The sequence below is a fragment of the Anas platyrhynchos genome, chromosome 1 (genome assembly GCF_047663525.1).
Source record: "Anas platyrhynchos isolate ZD024472 breed Pekin duck chromosome 1, IASCAAS_PekinDuck_T2T, whole genome shotgun sequence".
Taxonomy (NCBI): Eukaryota; Metazoa; Chordata; class Aves; order Anseriformes; family Anatidae; genus Anas; species Anas platyrhynchos.
In genome coordinates this window covers 139,398,174-139,422,740 of record NC_092587.1, presented here as the reverse complement: position 1 = coordinate 139,422,740, position 24,567 = coordinate 139,398,174, and the positions used below count along the sequence as shown (strand labels likewise).

At 38.9% G+C, this 24,567-nt stretch overlaps 1 protein-coding gene across 3 annotated transcripts in view; it reads left to right on the top strand.

Moving 5' to 3' along the window:
• VWA3B (von Willebrand factor A domain containing 3B) overlaps window positions 1-24,567 on the top strand; it is a 71,137-nt gene that overhangs the window by 5,518 nt on the left and 41,052 nt on the right. For all 3 annotated transcript variants that reach the window (XM_027446666.3, XM_072030631.1, XM_072030637.1), the window contains exons 4-12: window positions 643-737; window positions 3,201-3,451; window positions 5,185-5,341; window positions 9,345-9,514; window positions 11,419-11,543; window positions 17,776-17,892; window positions 21,322-21,509; window positions 22,174-22,328; window positions 24,233-24,371. In XM_027446666.3, the coding sequence (XP_027302467.3) occupies window positions 643-737; window positions 3,201-3,451; window positions 5,185-5,341; window positions 9,345-9,514; window positions 11,419-11,543; window positions 17,776-17,892; window positions 21,322-21,509; window positions 22,174-22,328; window positions 24,233-24,371 (1,397 nt within the window). The remainder of the gene's footprint in view (window positions 1-642; window positions 738-3,200; window positions 3,452-5,184; window positions 5,342-9,344; window positions 9,515-11,418; window positions 11,544-17,775; window positions 17,893-21,321; window positions 21,510-22,173; window positions 22,329-24,232; window positions 24,372-24,567) is intronic.

Sequence of the window (24,567 nt, the reverse complement as noted above, 5' to 3'; positions counted from 1 at the left end):
GTCCAGCCAGGAAGTGCAGCCTGGAACAGCTGGAGATGGAGCCAGAGAGAAGGCTGTAATATAGGGCTGAAAGGTCTGCCCAGGAGAGAGGTTTACCAGCAGGACTTGAAGTGGGCACACCTGCAGCATAGCTCAAGCAAAGACTGGGGGCCCAGGCCTGAGCACCCCGTGTGTGGAAACCATGCGTGAGACTAATTGGGGCTGCCAAGACCAGCTGGTGCCCTCAGGGTCTTAAACAGAGCCAGAAAAAGTTGTAATTTGATATAATTAGAATTTCCCTCAGATTTCTTCATGTCCGGAGATCAGTACAGATGCATGAGCCTCACACATGGGTAGTGTACACATCAAGCTGAGAACTATCTGTTTGAAGGACACATGTACTCTGCAATGCTTACTAGTAAAGGAGAAGCTCCTACTCATTCAAAGCCAATACACGCAAAGAATCCTCCTCATTCCTCTAAAAATATTTTACTGAATTTTGACTTTACATTTCTGTAAAATATATTTTGACATGCTGAAGGCAAAGCATGTGATAAGAACAAGATTTAATCTCTTTTGTGTTGCGTGCATTTTTGAAAAACAGAACATCTTGAAAGTTATCCTAATGATTAACAACTTGGTCTTTTGTAACCTTTACTGTAGATTATGTGACCACTTTGGGGAAACTTGTGGCTTCTCGATATGCAGACGGTCTGTTTCCTCAGTACATGAGAGAACAAGATGGCAGCGTGTATAATGTAAGTGATTGAATTGTGGTAACGTCCCCATGCACTTACAAGTTGTTATCGCTGTAGAAGAATGCTATGACTAAAATGTCTCCCTATGACAAGAAATACATACATTCATTGTTTAAGAACTTTATCTTTTGATCTTTTTTTTCCCCTGTTCTGTCAAACTATTGGTGATGACAATCAGCAGTAGAGAAGCTATATGTATATATATATAATTTATTTACTTATTTTTTCCTTTTCCTTGCAAAGTCTTACACTTTTGCCTTGGTGCAGCATTGCAGTACATCTTTCCAGAGAAGGCTGCAGTTTCTAAGCAACATTTACCCTGTCACGAAGGAGGGTGCACTTAAAAAGAATCTCAGCTGAGTTAAAAAAAAAAAAAAGTAGTTGTAATCGATAAAACAAATAAGGATGCTGAAATAAGTCGACATAATATGCTGTCATTGCCAATGCAAAGCACTGCTTTGCTCAGTGCCAGTGGGTCACAAAAGGCTCAGCCCCGTCTATAGAGACGCTGGCTGGATCTCTGCCCAGGCTCATGTTCTAAGGAATGTCTTAGTAGCAGCTGCTGGCTGTCCCATTGTTGAGAGGATGGATTCTGACTGAAGAGATACGCATTTGAGCTAGGAGGGGAGAGAGTTAATTCATAAGGGATTTTACAGAAACACATGGCTTGTCATTTTTTTCTGATAACTAGGATCACTTCTGAGGCACAAGGCATGAAAATAGGAAAAGAACCATTTCAGGGAGCCTTATTCTCTCTCTCCCTCTCTCTCTCTCTCTTTTTTTTTTTTTTCTTTCCCTATTTAATTCTGTAAGAAGTATCTACATAATGTCATCTAGTCTAGGATTAGTTTGGAGCATGAGAAAAGACATTTGTGGTAGCCTTAAGGTAGCAATGCCAAAAAAAATCTGGTGAGACCTCCCTTAGAATATGGTGTACGATATTGTGTACAGTTACCATAGGGTAAGAGGAAGCAATTCAAACTAGAGCGAGTACTGAGAAGAGCTAGCAAGATGAATGGCAATGGTGCTAATTTTGTAAGAGATCTTGGCTGATGTTGATGTAGTTAGGTAAGACCAAGAGAGTCTGAAAAATGGTAGTCTTGCTGCCCTTAAATGCCTTAAATGCAAGTTGCAGGCACAGAAAGGAGCTATATTTTTCTATGATAAAAGTCATGCTAGTCCAAGAATAAATGTGTGTGAACTGCCATGAATAAAACGAGGGTGAACAGTCAGTTCTTCAGGCCTCAGAGAAATGTGAATCTGGACTGGCCTACTAGAAGTGAAGGGGTGGGGCAAGAAAAGTCCTTTATTTTAAGATGGAGTTTGATCGGTGTAGTGCAATACGCTGTTTGTATGAGTCTGGCTGTGATAGGAGGAAACTAAGTGCTTCTTCACAGGCTGCCGCCATTCCTTTGGCAGGCAGCCTGATACTGTGTGTCTGGGAGGCACTTTACAGGGCCCTAGCTGACATTAAAGAACAGAGGAAAATACATACGAGAGGAAGAAATGTGCAGACTGACTCTGAAAATTTCCTCTCACTGAGAAATGTTCTTGTTTAAAAACGTTTGACTCTCCAAGGTTTTTTACTAGTCCTGGAAAGGTAGCTGGATGTAGAAGATAGCAGGTAAACTAGCTTGTGGGATCAGAGATATTGCAGGTATGTCTTTACTGGAGCCTGCAGAGAGATTTTAAACCCATGGATCATTTTACACAGTGCATTTGCATATATATATATATATATATATATATATATATATATATATATATATATATATGGAGATTGTCTCCTTTTTTTTCATTTGAATACTGATCTATGTTTTTCTTAATTTACTGTTAGGGCATGAGACATTTTAGTTGCTGATTGCATTTGCCTGAACTTAATTTGCCTAAACCCCTACCCATAACTAGTTAAGCTGTAATGTTGGGCATTGTTAAGGAAATAATAGCACAAATAGGAAGCCTTTTACATTTCCTTTCAAATGCTAAAGACAAGGTGGAGATTGAAGTGCCCCAGAACCAAACCGCTCACTCCCTTGTATCACTGTGTAAAATTTTAAGAGCTAGTCAAAATTCTAGTCTAAGAAGGTACAAAGTGCCTGTGTTCCTGTTTGTTCATCCATCTGTTCTGCAGCCCTTTCTCCATCCTTGCCCCTGTTCAGCTCACTCTAATTGCTCCAGTCTTGAGACAGACAAGGCAGACAACCCACTGGCACTGTCCCATGCTTGTATAAAAAGATTATGAAAAGCAATTAGGACAAAATGCAGTGTCTTTCCTGTTATAGCTCAGATGCGTTTGTCAAGTATTTGCTCCTGCAATAGTGGAAGAAAAATGGGTTGTTTTCACTGCTACCTTGGCTGACATATTTGGCACTTGCAAACCAGCTATTGCAGCTGTGCTATGCTTGGGGCTTCATTTGTGTTGTTCTGATGTTCAGTTTCTCTCTCTCCCTTATTTAAATAAAGCTGACAGCCAAAAAAGAACTGATTCTTCATTTTGTGGATTGTCTAATGGGAGCTATTGAGCTCTATCAGCAGCGAATGGAATGGTTAACCAGTGAAAGCCGGCTGATATTCGGAGTGATTCAAGAACGGTGCATTGTCGTCGTTTTGGATTTTGGCACTGCAGCCCCAACTGAATTCGATGCATGCCGTGATGCACTTTCCATGGTTCTCATGGAACAGGTGACCCAAATTGCCAAATTTAACCTTATTCGGTAAGCAGAAAGAGATCCATGAGAACAAAAAGGAGTCTCATGTCATACAGATGTGTGTTTGGATGATCTGTTTTCTGTAGTGCAAATTGTTTCATGGTAATACCTTTTAATGCCTATCATGGTAATACCTATACTTCCACCAAGTTTCACCCGCAGCAATGCTGAGCTTGCAACTTCCATTTAACAGAAAACCCTTGTGTTACCCTGAGGAACGGATAAAGGCTAACAGAAACCAAATGTTGATATACGCCTTCTGCAAATGTAGGAAAGGCAAAAGGATCAGGGGCACTTTGTAACAGCAGTAATGCTCTTTGGTAATGCATCTAAGCATTACAGAGTAAAACAGTGAGGTCACGTCTGACTGCCTAGGCGTTCTTGTGTCTTTAGGCACTACAGGTTTCTGCCTTACAGCTGAATGTACGCTCCCCCACGTACCATAGAGAGAGGCATAGTCATTTGTATTTCTATAGATTTCCATGGTCACAGAAATCAGTAGTAGGACTAGCAAACAATACTAGATTTCCATAACAAAAGACATGAGCTTGTTCCCTAACATGAGTAAATGAATCTGGGTTTAGTTGCAAGTTAAAAAAAAAAAAAAAGCTATTCAAATTGAAGTATCTTTGAACAAATTCTTATTTATGCATAACTGTTTGAAGGCATAAGCTTGGGTTTGGATAGATGAATGGAATTTTGTGACTATGAAAAAAATGATGTGCAAATTAAGCCATACAATTTTTGAATAGGTTCCATAAAGATTACTTGCAACTACACTATGATTCTTAATGTTGTTTTACCCAAGCTTCATCCTCCAGCTTTGATTCTGCTGCCCTATCTCAATTCTCTACCTTGTGATACACCTGAGATTTGAAAAGAAATAAAAGAGTTAATTTCCATAGCTTTTGAGAAGCACATAAAACATTTTCTTTAAAGATGATCTGAAAAGCTAAGTCAAAATTGAGGTACAGTAAATGTGTTCATTGATTTTTCTGTTTGCTTCAGCAGGGAGACAAAGGACAATACAGTTTACAAGTTCTTGCTTTAAATGAATCTAAGAAAGCATGCTTGTCTTTAGATTTGCAAGTAACTCTTCAGAGTGGTGCTTGATGGTATATCATAGATGCTGGAACCAGTTATTTTTTTAAGTTGTCTTCTGTCTTTTATGTGCAAATGGACAGGCATGCATGCTCATACGCTTTGTACCTCTGTTATGCCATTAAGAGCCCTGTAATCAATTAAAATATCGAAAAGCTTTGCATCACAAATCTCATTTTGATGGGCAGATAAAGATCAGCACTCTTATGAAAAGCGGAGGTTGGTTAAAATGATCTGAAACAAAGGTCATCCAGCAAATATGCCATACACAGTGGAAAGAGAAGCCAGATTATTTTTTTTCATATATGTATTTCAAAAACCTGATTGTGCTTTTATAGTAAATATAGGGTAAATATGTAAAAAGGTAAATAGGAATTAGGAACTGTTTTTAAAGTACTGTAGCCCTCTTGGGTATACTTTGAGCAGCTGCCTTAAAAAATTGTTATAAAAAATTATAGTATTTTTCTTAGGGTTTTATTTTGCCTCTACTTTTATTGCAAGTTGAGATTTAGTATGTATGGTTTATTGTTATTATTACTTAAGAATCTAAAAGAATAGTAACAATAGCAGAGCTCCACCTTTTTGCTTTGCCAGCATTATTCTCAGTACTTCTGATTTACAGTTAATGTCACTTCCAGGGCTGCTCAGGATCTTATGAAGTGGCAAGAGAAATGTGCTTCTGTGTCTGAACACACTGTAAAGTCTGCTGTTAAGTGGCTCTGGAAACTGGACCATATGACAGCTGTCAGCCATAGCAGCTCTGCTGAAGCCCTGCTGGAAGCCATGAGTGAGACGGTAAGCTCATACATCTTTTTGGAAGCCTCAAGTAAATCCAAGAATATTCAGTGCCAGACTGGTTACTGTGATTTGCCCTGATGAATTTTGCAAAGATAAATATTAATGGGAGGGTTCAGAAGTTTTTTTCCTGTTTTTCCATGTGTATCTGCATAGTATGTTTACTGATGACCTGCTTATGTAAATTTATTGTATTTTGAAAGCAGAAACTTTTCTGTTCTGGAGTACAGAGAATAAATAACATATTCAGTCATTAAGGGAAAGAGTAAATACATTGCTTTCCACTTTCCTTGCCATATATGTTTTTAAGGGCTTCAAGTTTATGAAAACAGAATCTTAGAATCATTTAGGTTGGAAAAGACCTCCAAGATCATCAAGTCCAAACATGTCCCTTAGTCCACACAGAACTTCCTTGGACGGGAATTTAACCAACTCTGCTGCACTGCTCCAAGTTAAAAATAAAACAAAATAAAATAATGACAAACACACGCTGTTAGAAAAGCATCCGGAAGCTCTTCACTTCTAAGGCAGTAACATCCAATAAAATATTCCTTATATCACTATTATTGAAGTCAGGGAAAAAAAATATGACTTTTTATCCAAAGTGGTTGTGAAAAAAAATAAAGTTAAAATCGAGAATATAAAGTACAGAGATTTCTTTAAGTGTTTGTTGACAGTAGATGTCTGCAAATTCTTTTTCCTCAGCCAGCTATAATTTCTTCCAGAACAAGAAGACAAAGCATACACAGGTATTACTGTAATTAAATTCTGTCTATTTCTCAAAGTGCCGTATTACATTATTCATTATAACCGAGTCAAAAGATATAAAAAATATATGCCATCATTTGAGCTAGTCACTTAGAACTTGTATTGTTAAAGAGATATTTTATGAAATTCACTTACAATATAAATTAAATTCCTGGCACTTGAATTAAATGGAAAATTGTGTGGACTAGTATCATTAGTTTTTGCCGCCATTAAGATCCAGCCCTGTGCACAGATCCGACCCTAACTCCTTTGTAAATCTCATATTGAGACGTTGTTTGAAAGAGAAGGTGAATACGGCTTGAATTTCCCTCTGGTTCCCTGTGCAGATGGATTCTCAACCAGACGAACCTTGATGTTTGGAAAATGCTATTAAAAGGGAACTGGGTGAGGAACAAATTGTGCAACAGTGACATTTTTTATGACTGCTTTTTAAAAAGCGTCCTTCATAAATTATGCTAACGTTTTCAATTTGCAGTATATTACTAATTTTCTGGTGGGGAAAAAAAAAAAAAAGGATCATATTTAGATTTCAGTATTGTCTGGATGAAGAACAGTCTTGTTGGACCTGGTAGGTCTGCGTACAAATAAACAGAAATTAAATTCATCCAACAGTGAGACATACTATTTTTTCTGGATATTGGTGGGCTAATGGGTAATCTGGGGGAGTCAATTTTGGCGGGTGATCAACATAAGACAGACTTTCAGACTTTAATTACTCCTAAATACAGTTATTATCATTCATAACTGACAGTTCAGTTTGAGTACAAGCTTCACCGTACTGAAGGCTGGGGCAGACCCCATTCAGTCCTAGGCAAAGGCTACAGTCACTGAACAGTCATAAATGACTCATTCTTCAGAACTGGCTTTGTCAACAGAAGTTACTCAGAAACAACAGCTCCTTTTTGCCTAGACTTGGGTTTTCCAGCCGTTCCTTCAGGTGCGCTTCCATGTGTGGCAAGTCCCTAGATTTCCCTTCCTCATTACCTGTCAGTCCCAGGGTCAAGATCACTCTGCTCCAAGGCTGCAATCCTTTGGGCTCCACCTGGCACGGATACATCCACGGCATCTAACTCACAGTTCTGTTCAGGTGCTGTGCTGCAAAGTGTGGGCCACCCATCCCAAATGCACCCCTCCCAGGTAAAGCCTGCGAGGAACTCTTTGTCATGTTTTCCTCTCTGTTCCTCTATGGAGTTTGTTTGCTTGTTTGGATGGCTGCAGAAATTATAATTTGCAAAATGTGGAGGACTAAATGGTTTGAACTTTTTCCTACTGTTCTGTAAGGAACATTTCCTTCATGCTATGTTACTGCTGGGTTTGTAGTTAAGTAGAATGAATTGTCTGTGGTTAGCAATTTTGTTTTCTTGAGGAGCTGGTTCTGCATCAGCTGTGCCCAAGAACTTTCAGCATTTTAAAAGTTGCAGAGGCAGGCATTAGATCATCTCAAGGAAGTCTGAAAGCTAATACCCTTATTAAACAGCAAGTTTCTGAGTTATTGGCAGTCTTAGGAGGGAGGGAGAGAAGACGTGAATTTGAAGGAAGACAAGGAAAAGTGGTTGTGCAATCTGCATACGTACCCCCAGGTCAGGAGCCTCTTCAGCAAGCGGAATTTCCAGGACAAGGGTGTTGGCTGAGGACTGGTCTCAGCTGGGCAAGCTGCATGCTCTGACAGCTTTGTAACTGGATGAAACGGAGAGAGAAACTTCTAGAACTGAATGAAAGCACAGATAGGCACAAGTGTTGATTTATTTTGCTTCTAAAGCTAATGGGTATTGTGTTAACCTTGCACGTTAATGAAATATGAATCATTCTTTCCTATAGTATTTATCTAGCAGCCTGGCTGGCCACAGAACCTCTTATTCCCAAAATGTGCTCCATAAGTATGGTCCCTGACTCCCCCATGGAGTGCCCAACCCCAAGGTGCTGCTTGTTAATTCACCTGGTCTAGCCCTGGATTGGGCTGCTGCTTGGGGTAGATGTCTTCCAGTGCTGACCTTTAGTCAAGGTATTTGTGGCAAAAGGTAGAGAGGGGAGAGAGGAAACACAGAAGCCTGTGTCAGTTTGTATCACTGTGCTCCTGATGAGGGGCGGTATGGGCATCCTGCAGCCCAGAAAGTTTTGGGTACAAACTGGACAGAAGATGTCCATGTGTCAGCCTGTTGGCTTAGGAAGCTGAAATGAAAATCAGTATCAAAGGCAGTACTGAAAGTACATGAACATGCCTAGAGATGATACTAAATCTGCTTTCCTATTGCATGAAATCACATGGGTGCAGAAACACGTCCTCAGTGCTGTCCCAGCCTCAAACAATTGCCATCTTTTCTCTCTTATGGTGCATATCTGGGATTCCTTACCATATGTGAATGTTGTTTTTCAGCTGAACAGCTATTTATCTGTATTTATCAGTTGGTATGTGCCATGCCATAGGACTGATGGGCCGTGCTTGCTGTCTTGAACATCATCGTGGGATAGCTGTTGTTACATTTGTTTTTAATGCTGGTGAAATTTCAAGAAGCATATTTTCTAGCTACCATTTAGCATGGATATGTGCAGGCAGCACTGGATCTGTCACAGTGTAATACACAAGCAATAACTAAAGGACATTTCTTCATCTTCTCTGTCTTCTTGCAGCAATGTTTTCATAACATAAGTGTATGTGTTCATAACAAACTTGCCAAGTTCCCTCTGCCTTGGGAAGTATAAAAAATATGAATTATCTGTAAATGCCTACAGTAGCATTCAAAGAATGATGCATCTCTCCTAGCCCTCAAAATACGTGCTGCTAATAAAAGTATGTCTGTTCCTACTAAAAAGTTCCTACTAAAAGTTCCTACTGCTTTTCAGCCCTGGCAAGGCCCCAGCATAGTTCCTCTCTTCCCAAAAGAGGAATGCAGCACTGAGCCTCGTCCTGACTAATAGCACAGTTGTCCTCTCTTGCACTTCTTTTTGGTTTTGGTTAACTTCTCTGGAAAGGGGCTTCTACTGAGCTGTACCCAGGGACTGCGGGCCTGGTTCCCTTCTCACTTCGGGAAATTTTGTGTGAAATTCGTTTGAATTACTAGCAAAAATGAGAGGGAGAACTGAAGGTCTGCTAATCTTATAGCCCAAGTAATGCAGTGCTGCTACCAGACTTTCATACCAATGCTCAGCACAGGACTGGGCTTGAATAAATACCAAACATCTGTGTAAAACAGTCCTCCCAATTCCTTTTTTTTTTTTTTTTGCTCTTTTATGACAGGTTGAAGCTGTTTATTACTTTGCTGTGGGTGATGTTCCAGCTGAAACAAAGCAGCTGCTCCTTGAGAAGGTTTCTGATGGCCCCTGTCCAGTCAACACCGTATCTTTCAATGCCAGGGAAGATGAAACTGTTATTTTTCTGAAGGAGTTGAGCCACTTGGCTTCTGGCAGGTATGACAAAGAAGCACAGTAATGATTTCAATACTTGCAAAGTGCTTTGCTGCTAGGAATGCTATCTGAAGATATCTGAATATTATCCCATTTTACTCATAAGGGAAATGAAACAAACCAGATCAGTAAGTGGTCTGGGGAAACAGAGGAAATAGTCCAAGAGCTGTAACTAAAATACAGGGCCCACTTGAACAGCTTCTCTCCACATGTGTGCTCACTGGCTTGTGGAAAGGCCATTCCTTACCTATATCCTGAATTGTCTGCAATCTGTTTCTCTTTCAAAGTATGAATTTTTTTCAAGGGAGAGTCACGACATAAACAAGTTTTTATTACATTTCTTTATACTTCAGTAATATCCACAGGCACCAGCAAAGGATCGATCTAGAGGTTTTTTTTCAGATCAAACATAACACAGACATGTAGTTGAAAGGTGATGCCTGTCCTAAATAGGCAGTGCCTGGAACAACAGGAAATTCGGGTAGTGTTAGGCCTGTCTGTGTGAAGCTGCAGTTCTCTACCATGCTCTCCAGCATCTGTTTAGTGTGGTTGGTGGGAACTGATATATTCCATATGGTCTGTTGGCTACTTTGTCCTGGGAACCAGCTGTGTGACAAGAGAAAGCCTTCAATGCGAAAGGATAATACAACATTAATCTTGATTCTAATATAAAAATAAAGAAAATGAATGAAGAAACAAAAAAAAAAAACCCACAATACCAAACACACTCAACAGCAGGAGGGCAAAAGCAGCTGATAGGTGTTTGTCTGCTTTACAGAAGCCATCATACAGTTACAGAGCTGTGAAATGCCTGCTATAGCTTTCTGTTTCACTATTGTTTGTGCAAGAGTGGGAAGGACTCCAACAGTAGAAATCCCCAAATGACGGCAGAGCAATTGGTAAGATGGCAGCTGCTTAGCTCTTTTATAGCCATCTGTGTTTAGGAGTAGCTTTTAAGAGACAGAGTGCCTGCCAAAAAAAACAAGACTGAGGGAAAGTGTTATGTTTGCTCTATTCAGATGTGTATCTAAACGACTGTGGTCATTTAGGACTGTGGTACCTCCATGATACCAGGTACTTTGCCAGTCACCATACTTCATTTTCTTTTGGCAATGTTTTTCCCTCCTTTGTAAGAAGAACGTGAATATTTCTTGCATGGTAGAGAAAGAGACAAGAAGGGTTGTGACAGGGAGCTGAGAGGAATCATTTTGCCTAATACGATTCTCACTATCTTTTAGTAATTTTTCACGTGTCTAGCTTTGTTGCAGAGACTTATCAGGCCAACATATAACTTGCTGGTGGGTATTTTCTCAATAATTGTGTATAAAGTTAAGTAAGTTTTCACATAGGATTTGCTAAGTTCATGGGTTTTTCATGATTTAAGACTCATTCTAGTGTAGTTCTATTTTAGAAAGGCATCTTTTTCCTGCTCTGGGAGCTTGTCTGTTTTGACAACAAGGGTAAATGAAGTCTGCTTGACTTCCTGATTTGTATATCGATAGTGAAATAAGTGTTCCTGTTGGGCTTTGAACTAGGAGGATAATCTAATTAAAAGGTGTTAGTGTCCTTTCAGATATCTCAAATGACATGCTTGCTCAGCATGTTAAAAGCATTAATTAAAAACAGATTTCCAGATGATTGAAAAGGAAGGTACCTTAGAATAAGTGATACAGAAATGAAAGGATGTGTGATTCTTCATGAAAAGACTTCAGAAAATACATATACTTATATAAAGGTTTGATAATATCCGTAAAACTGTTGTAGCTGAACATTTGGTTATCTTGATAGATAAGGAAATAATTCCAAAGTTCTACACTGCTCTGACTTTGCATGTGTGACATACATATTAAAACTAGGAAAGTATTTATGTAGTTTGCATACTAGTGAAAACCCAATTTTTATTACAGATTCCATGCTTTCGTTCAGAAGAATTACTGTAGAGTTGTTACTGGACCTGCACTGAAATGCGAAGAAGATGACAAAGATCTAATTGCCCCGAATTCCAGAAAGGTGAAAGGGCGAACGCCACTAGGTAGACAATTTTAAAACCGATATTATATTGATTTTCTAGGTGAGGTTTCAGAATAGCCATCTAATACAGGAACTTGCTTAGTGCTAGATCAAAAGAAGCCTTCTGTAGGCATAGGTGGGGATGGGACCGGTCAAATGGAAATTCTGTGGGTGGGAAGGAGAGGGAAAGGAAAAGAGAGAAGTGAAGAGAATAGAGGATGTGCATGTGAGAATGAAAGAGAAGTGAAAAAAGGAGAAGAAGCAAGAACATGTATTTCAGGAGATAAAGATTTGTACTTGTGTGCTTATACCAGTGACCTGGTGGTAATGGAGAGTAATGGCAGAAAGGGAGATGAAAGAGGTAAGAGTGGTGTAGAGCATCTGTTACAACAGCCACATCAATACAGACCATGTTCATAGCTAATATAAGGGAATTAAGCCCACATATGGTTGACTTGGTTTTCTTAGGATCTGAATTTATCATAAAGACAGGCAAAGAGCACAGTAAAAAGAACTAGAGAGAAGGTGCAAAGAGAGAGGGAGAAACATGAAAAACATACAGAAGCAAACAGCAGAAAAAAAGCAGAGGAGAAGCAAAATTTCATTTTTTTTTTTTCTGTGGGTGGAGCTGTGCAGAAAGCTCAAGCATGGTTCTTTTTAGTCACAGTGCTACTTCCTCTAGGAAAAGTCAGCCTTACTGTTCAGTGGGACTGGACTGAGGCTTCAGCCAGATTTGGAGGAGTCTGGCTTGTGGTGTGAAGCGTGGCTGTATTATATCATGTCTGATATCTTTATCAGCAGGCGATTTGGTTAAAAAAAAAGGTTTATTTTTATTATCAGGAGGCATAAAACCTCTTTTCTCTCATGGCTTACATCCCCATTATGCTGGGGGGCATTAGCATTGCCCCAAAAGTAGAACACTGTCATCCTCCTATTACTGCTAGGGAACCTATGGCATAAGGGGGATTTAGTGGCTCACCTAAAGTCACGTATCAGTCTTGGACTAACTGTCCCATATTTTCTGGGTTGTGGTCTGGATCCTTGTGTACAAACCTTTCAGAATGGCCATGGTTATGCAGTATGAGAGAACCATACTGTGTGCGTGTGGAGGGGGTGGGGGACAGAAGTAAGAGAACAAAGTGTCATCCCCCCCGCTTTTTTTTTTCTTTATGAAAGGTCACCAAGGCTTTCCCCCCTCACGCCCCCACAGGGTTTAGAAACCAAGAGCAGAGAGTGCTTCAAAGCCCTGCCTTTCGTTTCACACTGATTCAGAGTGCTGTAATGATTGCCTTCAGTCTGCTCCAAGTGCTTCCTTGCCAGACCCCAGTTGGGTGTGTGCATGGGGAGGGCTGGCTTCCTCTTCCCCCAGGCACCATCCCGTTTCAATAGATGGCCCTAGAGCTCCTGTATGACTGAAATTACTTCCTCACCACTGTTTCTAAAGCTGAAAGCTGAATAGCTTTAATCGCTCAAAAGGGCAGTAATCTCCTTGAAGTGCATTGTCTGTTGTGTCTTATTGCTATTATGGAGTAGAATTTACACATTAAAAAGGAACACAATTAGCTTTCTGCATTTACTTGGCATTATAACCACAGTTGTGACATCACTGACAGCCAATCACAGCCTTTCGGTCGTATACAGAACCTAAAATCCTTTCAGAAAAGAAAATACGTAGGAGACATTAATTCTGGCCTGTGTCTGATGTCTCTTGTTTCAGAGACTCCTTCAAGGGTGTAGAAGGCAATAATAATAAAAGTGGTGATTACTCACTAATGTATTCTGAAACTGGTTCTTGAATGTCTGGCATAAACTATATAAGGAAATAAATAGAAAACGAATCAGAGATCTAATCTTCCAAATGCGATGTTTCCTGGAAAATAAGGGGAGGTGCAGGAATATTTTGATTCTGTTTCTTTTTGCACCACAAATGCAACAGCTGGAAACTAAAGCTCATTGTTATGTTTTATGGGCTGGAAAAAAAACATTTTAAGGAAATCTGATAGTTTTCTGGGTATCCACTGAATAACATTTTGCAAATACAGATATCTTCACGCTCACTCTTTTTCATCTACTTAAACAAACAAGTCGGAAGTGAACTATTTAAAACTCTAGATAAGAGCTGAATTCTCCCCTGTTTTGCATCTTGAGCAGTCATTTAGAAAGCAAGCGTGAGAAACTGCCAAATTTGAATTTTTTTTTTTTATACTCATTGAGTGGATGCTTGAGATTAAAACAGGTGTAAACCAGTAAAGAATGAAGGTCCTTATGTTGGCAGACTCAGACCTGAGGCAGAAGAAATACATAAAGCATAATTTGGACCAACGTGGTGATGTCTCCTCATCCAGCACTGATTTTCCTATTATCACTTCAGCCTACATTCTTTGTGTAGCTTCTGCATCCACAAAAGGCTGTGGAATTAAGCAATTCTGTTGTGTAGTTAAAATTACAAGTGGAAGGGAGGTGAAATTTAAGTCAGAACTTGAAGGCTTAGAGGGCAAGAGGCGGTGGAAGCTGTGGAGAAGAAGGTTCTTCCTGAGAGGGGCCATAGTTGTGTTATCTGCTTGGAGTGAGAGGGAGGTAAGTCCTAATAGGGCTTGAGAAGCAGTGTCATTTTCAGCTAGATCCTGAAATGAACAGTGGTTCCTCGCTAGCTGAAGAGCAAACAGCAGTAGATCTCTGGGCAGTGTTTTTCTGTGTGGTGGAATAGACGAGCTGGTACATGTTAAGAAAATACCACTGGACCCTAAATTGGAATTTGAGTTATGTGGCAAATCTGAAGAGGGACATATTTCAACATGGCCAGTCTTTTGGAATAACATATGATTCTAGGCTGTGAAGACTGATGTGCTTAAGCACTTTTTGATCTCTGTAAAGCTGTATTCTTAAGTGTGCTTGATATTCCACGTTTACGTGATGGTCACAGGGAAAATTGTAGGTTGCTGAGTGTAATATGGGGAGTGTAAGAGCACCAGCCTCCTGTGCAACATTGAAGTAAAAGAGCTCTGCTCTGTTTATGCACACAGATGTGGGAGAGCCCAAACCCTCCCTTTGGGAAGCCAGAATAATGCCTGCAGAGTGGCTGCTTTGCCTATGAGCTGTAGCAAAGAGCTTTGCCTCTGTGTTTTCCTCCTATGTGCTTTGTCCAGTCTTAGCAGCCTAACCTTGGCCTGGCGAATCTCTTTGCTAATGTGTAGAGAGTGATGCAGACAGCCACCCTGCAATACCACGCAGGATACAAAGTTCATTTGCTTTGTGCATTTGCCCAGGGAAAAAGGGGCAGGATCGGGACAGGGTGAGTTTCCCTGCTTCCTGACTCAGTGGGTGTGCAGGCAGCTGCCCTCCTGTTCTCCTCCTTACTTCCATTCTTCCCTCTCCAAGGGTGAATTTTGCAAATCAGCACTTCGGGGATACTGCTATCTTCTGCTGCCACACAGAGGCTGAGGAAGGGACCAACAGTGAAAAAATTAAATCTCCCATCTTGCCTTACAGGCAAATCTAATTTAAAAGGTGTCTTACTCCATTACATTTGGATTTTGCTTCCACAGCCTAAGTCGGATAATCAGAGAAGAAATACTTCTGTTTTCCACTATTTGCTTTTGTGTTGGTATTTGCTTGGTGTTTTAAAGATGTAGTCGATTTTGCAGGCTTTTCGTGTGGACTTTTTTTCAAAGCAGGATTTGTATCTTGAATACGGAATGAAATGAGTTACTGTGACTTGACAAACTGGATGAGTTTGTCTGCTGGGAGGTAGGTGTGGAAGAGCTTCTAAGGTTGCCTGACAGTATTAAATAACTGGGAAATGGAAACGAGGCTGGTTACACATTTCCGTGTACATGTGCATTTTTGCCTCGGCACACCATCTTGCTTCAGCTCATGGGTGTCAGCAAGATGCTTCTGGCCCTTGCCCTTCCCAGTGCCTGTCCCCATCCTCTTCCTCATTTCTAGGGCCTCCATTTTCCAGGCCGAGGCCTCCTTGGGCACAGCTGGCCATGCACGATGGAGTGAGCCAACCCTACATGCTGGTGCTCCGTGAGAGCTGGGGAAGGCAGAGGAGCATCAAGGCCATTTCCCTGCTGTTGCCGTCACCATGTCATGGCTATTGAAACAGAACCTGGGAGTCAGGCCTGGGCAGTTAAACTGCCAGCCAGCAGGGCTGGGGGTGTTTCATGGAGTGTGGCCTTTCCCCACTGGGGATAACACCATTTTTTAAGAGGTCTTCCATGCGACGCAGATGCCTTAGTTGTGCCAAGAGGCCTGGAGCAGCTGGGGGCTGCCCCCTCTGAGGAGGTAGCTTTTGGCCATAGGTGGCTTTTCGGTTGGCAGCCCTCAAAAGAGCACAGCAATGAGGTGTGAGCGCAGGGAACTTAAAACAAAGGGAGGTTTGTGCTTTCTTAGTCGTTTTTCACCGACATGCTTTGAGGGATGGGCTGTGGGTTGAAAACTGCTGCTGGAGGCTGTGATGCATGGGGGCGTGCGCGTGTGTTTGGGGTTTGGGGAGAGGCACAGCTTTTCCTTCCCACTTCTCCTCAGCTGCAGAGGAAAAGAAAAAGAGGTTGAAGCAGAGAGAGAGGTAGAGGTGAGCCTCCTGAGTAGCGAAAGTAGCTTTGGCTGCCACTGCTTGTGCTTTTCCAGCTGAATCCAGGAAAATATGTTGCTGTATAAAAGGTTTTCAAGGCAACTTGGTATTTGCAACATGCAGTTGTTGGTGCCTGTATTCGTCCCAAACAATATACACCATCAAACCACAGCACTAATAAGGAAAAAAATACTTTCTGTGCAGTACCAATATAATACACTGTCACTGAATTGTACTGTGGAGCAATTGTTTTTTTTTTTTTTTTTTTTTTTTTTTTTTTTTTTGTTTGTTTGTTTTGTTTTGTTTTGTTTAAAAAAAAGAAAAGTTGACTTATTTCTAAAGTGTTTGAACAGAATTGGTTGAAAATACAAGTTAATGATAGCAGACTTCAACATTTTTTATCTGCCTTTTATGTTCTATACCGTGGAATTATCTGCTTTGTTTAAGGTTTTTGTTTTGCGTTTTAGGAAATGATCTTTGTAGTAATGGCTGAAACAGATTTTTTTTTGAAATACAGGGAGGTCCCAGGAGATGGCAGTGTACAATAACACATTTCAAAATATTTCTTGGAAATTAAAAACATTTCACAATTAAAGTTGAGTTCTTATTTTGTAGAATGTTCCTATTATTATTTCAGGGAAGTTTATCGAAGAACAAAATGATCAGGTTTGTTTGTTTACTGGTGGCCTACTTTAGCACACAAGTTTGCATATCTTATCTTTCATAAAGGGAATTACCACTGTATATTAACTGAACCACTAGATGCTAAGATACAGTTTGCCTTGTTCAGCAGCTTCGTGTGCAATTCAGTAATAGGTTGTAGTCTGCATTTGTGGTTACAATAGCTCATGATTAATTTCTTTTTATATTTTTTACTGTAATACTACACACAGTTTTTCTATATAGTCCTATATTGCAATTTAATATCTAAGACTCACGTAATTTAACACACTTGTAGTAGTGTCTATTTTACATAGATATACCTGGTGACTCCATTTTGATAATTGAACTCTACTGAATAAATACACATTTTAATCTTTTAATAAAGAGAATCAAATATATTGAGATTAAGAAAATCTTATGTGAACACCAGCTTTGTTTTTTTCCATTTTTTTTTGGAGAATATAACCTGATAGGAATATATTTTTAAAGAGTTTAATTATGACCATTGATATAATTATGATTGTTGATATTCGTTAAGATTAAAGTCTTACCAAAATTACATCACATGCTCTTATGGAAAAGAAGATTTAATTTTAAAGAAAGGTGTTTAGGTACTCTAGAACACTGAAGGAGCTGATAATATCTTCTCTTTAAAGTTTCAGAGTTGGATCTCATATTTGGAGATTGCTTTTGCAGTGAAGTCCAGGGGACAATGTGAATTTCTTTGTGGAATTTTCTTATTGTTTTCTGAGAGTTTGAAAACGGATTTCCCCCCACTGCGGGAACAGTCTGGGGCCAACTCTGTAGTTACTTCTACCAGACTAATTACCTCGCAGGTTCTGGTGCCATTTTTGAACTCTGCCAAAGAACTGCACTTGTCACTGCAATGGGACCTTGTGAACAAGGTCATACAGTAACACCTGGATGAACCCAAAGACTTCATTGTAGTAAAGGAGTTACAAAAAGCAGAAATTGTTATGAAATGTCAAGTTCTATTTATTATTCCTTTTTGCAGTAGCTGGTGTTCGTGAAGATGTCTTTTTGGTCTGGAAGGAGTTGGAGGAAGCGAGGAGTACACTGAGACAAGTTCAGAAAATTTTATCAGAATCTGAGCAGCCTGCTTCTGGAGATGGTATCATTTATGTTTCCTTCAAAAGAGTTACCACTATATTCATGATCAGTATCTTGAACAGTGAACAGTTTTGATTGCATATTGATCTGGAGACAATTTTCTCTGAAATGGCTATGTATAGGTACTACCTATACTTGGCAGCTAATCTTTGTGTGGCTTGAAAATTTCCATTGCAAATCTCTGTTTACTGCTGCTTAAAACTTACTAAACTTTAACAGATAAGGCTGAAACATGCAATTTTTATTTCACCAGTTACTAGGTTTAGAAATTATCTACATTTCAGAATGTTGAAACTCTTTTTTTGGTTTGCTCTCTCCTTCTCTGCTGGGCTGGTAAGTTTTTGATTTTTTTTCTACACAGAGCTGGGGAAATACCCCAACACGATCTCTCAATAGCCTCCAACTTGATAAGTAGTTTAGTTTCCCCGAAAGGAAAGAAGTGTGGGCTTGAATTCCCTTAGTAGAAAGTAGAAGACTGAAACTAATTCTGTATGAGTGCTCTGATAACTCTTGCATTAAGAAACATGAAGGAACACCAACATCTATTTGTTAAACTAATCATGTCCACCATTATGTTTGGCTTAGAACATGATCCATGTGGATTGAGACTTAGTGGGGACAGAAGTATAGCTACTCTCTGAATCCCTGGAAGGCTTAAATAGGGGCTGGTGAGATGCCACTCAGCTCTGATAGATAGAGGTGCTCTGAGCATGCTCTGGAGCAGAATGGTAACACTGGCGAGTTTTAGTACTGAAAACTTGGGAATCCATAGAGTCTAGGAAGCTTCAGGGTTGAATTGTAACTAAGCAACTGGATTTTCAGGATCAGAGTTGTGATTGCCAGTGATTGGCATATTCTGCATTACTCCCTGGCTTTAAAATAGTTACATGGAGTCTGGTGGTATTTTATTGTGTAAGTTAATAAAAGGTTCAGGGCTGAATTAGAATGACTCATCAGAGATTTTTTTTGTAGCTCTAGTATAGGTTTTTTGCAGTGCAATTGCTTTTGCTTTGGTAAGGTGGAGGCTGGGGCCAGATGCCCTTTTCTGGATCTGAGGAACAGTTTGTACAGCTGGTTGATCAGTCGCCTAAACTCTCTGCAGTGTGTTGAGGTGTGTGATTAAGGTGGTGATGGTGAAGATTTGAGCCTGAGGGTTTTCTCTGCCTGCACTGGATTTGAACATCTGACAGTAATATAACTCTTCAGGAGTTAGCCTGAGTCAATTCTTCTGTGAAGGCATAATACACTTCTTTGTACTGATAATAGCATCTTCTCAACTAGCAGGACTTCCCATATGAAATTAAACAGTTCTACCATAATGCGTATGAACAAGAAGACCACAATAAAGCTCCGAGGCTAATTTCAGTGTTTATTTACGACTGCTTGACTATGCAGCTTTAATATTCTTTTAGTGTATATCTTCATACATAATCACTTCATAAATGAATTAAAAGAAATTAATTTACGGTGTGGTTTATTTTGTCACTTCTTCAGCATTGTTTGACTGTTGCCCATTGATCAGAATAACTGCAGCCTTTCTTTTTGTCTGCATTTCGTCCTGCTTTTGTCTTGATCTCTTTAAAATGTTCATCTGCAAAACAGTTTGTTCTTAAGATTGAAGAGTTCTGCAGAGGATGAAAAAGAGAGAAATTTTCTGCTGACTTTCCAGATAATGCACTAGTTACCTGAACTGAAGCAGGTGAAAAAAATAAAATAAGTTTTCTTTTTAAAATTGTCTGAGTGTGTTTGTGACACTTGCCATGCTTGTTGTCCTAAGGACCACAAACGATCAGAAAGCAAATGTTTGTCTACAGTCTCAGGATCTCCACACTTGTCAGTGTAGCTGCATCTAAACAAAGCAGAAGTTTATACCACTGAAAAGTAAACACTTTTTACTGAAAGTAAAATGTAAGAAAATATATTCATCCTGCTATAAAACCCTACTGAACTAGTGATGAGTGACTGCAGAGCCCTTTATCCAATTACCTTTATACAGAGGTGTGCAGTGCCCAAGATTACCCTTAAGATTGCCCTTAGAAAATTTCTGAAACAACACAGCGTGAAAAGGGTAAGCATGAGAACAGTCATAAGAGGTCAGACAAAAAATATCCTGTTTCTTGCAGTATCTGTAACAAATGGTAGAAGAAGTGTGTAAACTAGAGAATGTATGAAGATGGTACACCGGTGATTTGTGGCTTAGGATAGATGGTGCAATATTCAGCCTCTGACAAGGCAATATATTGTGGAGAAACACAGCCAAATCACTTTCAGAGATACTGTAGTTTGCCTTTTACTCTAAATAGTCTTCACTGAAAAGGAACGTTAGTCTATGTTCTTAACTGTATTTTCATTTATATCTTACATTGTTTCATTTTCTCAAATGATTCTCCTCAAAGTTGGACATCTTATACTGAATTCTTTATGGCATTTTGTACTTCAACAGTTAAGTCAATATTTGTATGATCCAGAATATTCCTTCTATGTGTTGATTTTGTAGCTATGTATATTTTAAGTTCTCTGTATGATGGGTTTGTACCAGTTATAAAAGAATTTGTTGCAAAGAATTGCCCAATATAGAAAAAACAAACAAAGAAAAATAACTCCACCACCACAACAACAAAATCACAACAAAGTAGATATTAAAAATGGGTCAGAAATATCGACCCACTCCAGAGCTGTCAGTAGAAGTGTAACGAGTTCAGAGCAATGTGTGAACTTTAGCAGCTCTCTGTCAATCATATGAGTTTTAATCTTGACAAAACTTAGATTATAAGGTTGGCACAGAAGCATGGTTCTGCTATAGGTGACTCTGCCAAAGTTAAAATATCTGCTCCAAAGCCTGAAGATGTGAAAGCTCCTTAACAGGCCAAATATGACAAAAGGTATTTTCCTTCATCTTTTGCTAACCATTCTTACTCTATTTTTCTCCTCCTCCCAGCTACCCTTGGGCAAATCTATAACAGAAAACTCAAGTGCAGTCAGACAAAGTGTTGGGGGAAAAAAAAGGAAATTGATAATTAGAGCCAATAATATGCTAGGCAGTCTTAGTGACATTTATATCTTCTTATGCAGTGTATAATACTGTATTTTAAGTTTGAAGAATATCTAGGCAATTATTATTATTTAATTCTCATGCCTAATCACTTTTTATTGATTTCAAAACTATGTGTTGATGGTCACATGCAATACCAAAAAGGTTTAGGTGCAATTCTAAGCAAGAATTTAGGATTTAGAATTTAGTCAGACTTCATCCATAAATATGACAATTTTGACCCCAGTATAGTAGCCTGTTGAAAAATTAACCATATTATGCATGAGTTTTTTGTTTTATTTTTATTTTTTTATTTATATTTTGTTATATTTTTATTTATATCATGTTTTATTTGTATTAATACTTTATTTTATTTTTATTTTTTATTTATAACCAAAGATGATCATCCAATACAAAAGCATAAATATGATGAATATTTGACTTCTGAGGAGTGGTTGCAGAGGTATGGTTTGAAAGCTCAGAAGCTCACACTGTATGATGCACTTGCTGATTGTACTTTTCGCCATGCGGATGGGATTGTTGACATCAAAACTAAACCAGAGGACGAATCTTCACAAACTGATGCTGTGAGTAGTGTTAGTTTTCCCTCAGTGCCTGCGAATTGCCTTTTTTTTTTTTTCTTTTCTTTTTGGTTATTGTTTTAAAACTTGAAATATTGATTGAGAGCTGAATTTATGACAGAGTGCATGGTCTGTTGGATTTTTTTTTTTCTATAAAGTCAGTTTATTTGTGGAAGGAGACAAGTATGGTCAAAAACTGTTTCAAAGGGCTATTTGAAAATGACTTCTTCCTGGTCCACATATACTCTTCAGGAAAGAATCAGGCCTGGCTTAAGCAATGCCTTATTTTCCTCTCTTTTATGTGGGGTAGGGCAAACGTTCCTTGACATTTTCATTTTCCTTAGAAGTGCTGGTCTCAGCTGCTCCAACACTTGCAGGTCTTTAAGCAAATTTGAACTAATTTTTCTTAACTATTTGTTTTTTTCAAGCTCTACCATTGCACTGTTCAGTAAGCTTCCGCTCTTGCAAGCTACAAGAATAAAATCAGTTTCTATTGACTTGTGCTAGAAGCAAATTCCATGACCACCCTATTCTGTGTCCATTTCTGCACCTGTTCATTTGCAACAAGGCCGTACCTTTGAAGTTTGTTTACTAAATATTGTAGGGCACAGCAAAAAATAAATAAATAAATATATATCTTGGAACTGAAACCTGTTTTTCCTGCCTGTAGGAGACAAAGAGGAAAGTAATTCACGCAAAATACTGTGACAAGTTTGTACATACCTTCTGGAAAGATGGATCAGTAGTTCATGTATATGTTACTACAGAAAAGTATAAGTGGTATGAAGAGAAAATGAGGACTGCTCTCAGACAAGTGGAAGGAAGGTTAGTGTTCTGTCACATAAAAACATTTTGTGTTATTTCACGAGTGTTAAAATGTTTGACATTTCCTGTCATAATAAGCTCAAGTAGTTGGTACATTGCCAGTAGCAGTATTAAGCCAGAAATCCATTCGCGTGTAAGATTTCTTAGTAGCCACCTAAGAAAACCGATGAGCAGTATCTTTTATTCTTCTTCTGTAACACAAAGACAAAAGTCAGTCAGCACATTGTAGAAATACTTCTGGCAGTGGAAGAAAACATTGGAACTTAGGGTACATTGGAACAAGGCAGAGAACTTCCAGAGTTGTTCCTCCTGCCCACCTAGGAATCCCTTGTGATACCTCTAGCACCAAGTAGCATCTATTGGCTTGTGCCCTTTTCTCCAATTTTGTGTTGAAGAGAACAAGTTTGATCAAGGTTAAGGCATGAGCTAACCATTAAGTAACACCTACGATCAGAAGTTCAGCGCTCAATTAGTTTTGCTTTTCTTTAGCCATATAGATGCACTCTGAGATTCTGTAGGATGGCTGCAAAAAAAAAAAATAGGCCATTAGAGGGTCTGATTCCTCTGTCCTAAAGATGTCCTTAAGTAAATCAGATTGAATTGTGACCCATTTCTGTGCTGTCTGGAAAGAAAGTTTTGGCTAATTTCAAAGTGGATATCTCCATTATAGATTACATATTTCCTAGGTTTTGTATCTACATTAGGATGAGAAGGAAACATTCAAAATAGAGATTGTAGATTCAAAAGGAAGAATAAATATTGCCCTGTGTTTTGTATATTAGGACAATGAGATGTCTCACTGAAGAAAGCAGGATGTGAACTTTTGTTTTACTGCAGCTTCTCTATCAGAATGTAATAGCCTGAATATATTTAGCAGGGTCAAACAGAGTTTTGTTGTTCATTTTAATTTATCTTCATCTTGCTGTATTTAGTATAACATTAACATGATTAACATGCAGTGAAAGGAAAATCTGAGGTAAAGGGCTTTGTTGTGTTTATAAAATCCAAGCCAAGGTCATGGGTTTGATGTTTAAAAAGGTTCACCTCATTGTTAAGAAGTCTTGGTAGACTTCATCAAACACTTTGGGGGAAATAACTAATGGTAAAATGGCTGTCAGTAGTGAATGTAATAGGATCTTTTTACTTTCTGTGATATAGTTTTTTAAACCTCTGTGGGAGATGAGTAATATTTTTCCCAGGGCCATTATATTCCGTCTGCTAAAATGCCTGTGTTTCAGAGTAGTCAAGTAGTTTATGAATCTCATGGGAAATTAGATTTGGACCTGTTGCAGCTGTTACTAAGGAAATGTTGTTGTACACAACTGTATGCATGCACGTATTTAGCTGGCAGGCATGCGTAAATCCTGTTTAAAATGTAAAACTCAGTCTGTGTTTAAGGCCCTGGGTCAACAAGGCATTGAAGCATCTGTGTTACATTAAGACTCTTTAAAGTGCTCAAGTTGCTTGCAGAATAGGTTCTCAAGTGGTTTCCTGAAAAGGGAAGTGTATTAGCGGATGCTTAAATGATTTCTTGAGTTCAGGCTGGAGAACAGTTACAGAGGCAATAGTTATAGGTACTTTCTCATGGGATTTGCTAGCTCAAACTACTGTATAATTGCCATTATACATATTGACATTATACTTTTTTTTTTTTTGTGCATGCGTTTTTTGTTCATCTTCAGATCCCCATTGAAATTAGAAAATAAAAATGTCTTGTGTTGTTATGTAGTGAAAGATGACTGGTTCAGCAAGGCCAATATGCTGCTTATGACAGGGATGGACAACAGCATTTAAACAACAGGAATAGAAAATACAGCAGTGATAAAAGATCCTTTCTGTTAGATGCTGATACACAGTTCTCCCAAGATCTTATATATATATATATTTTTTTTTTCCTTGCCCAGAATTAAGTGGCTTCAACAAGGAAGCAGAGGGCTCTTTGGGAATGTGTTTGAAGATGATGTCTATATTCTTATTGATACATCCCAGTCTATGAAGGACAAGCTGCCACTGGTGAAGGAGAAAATATTTCAGCTCATACAGGTTTGATGAAGTGATGATTCTGAAAAATGTTGAGTATTTTAGAGTAGGCTGACCTTTTCCGGATGGTTGTTACCCTATCTGTCTACTTATCAGTGACTTTTAAATTTATTTTGAAATGGTTTTCCAAAATCATCAGCTTTATAAAAGTATTTTGATTTTTCTTGGTGTGCCACTTTTTTAGTTTATGTTTTCTATT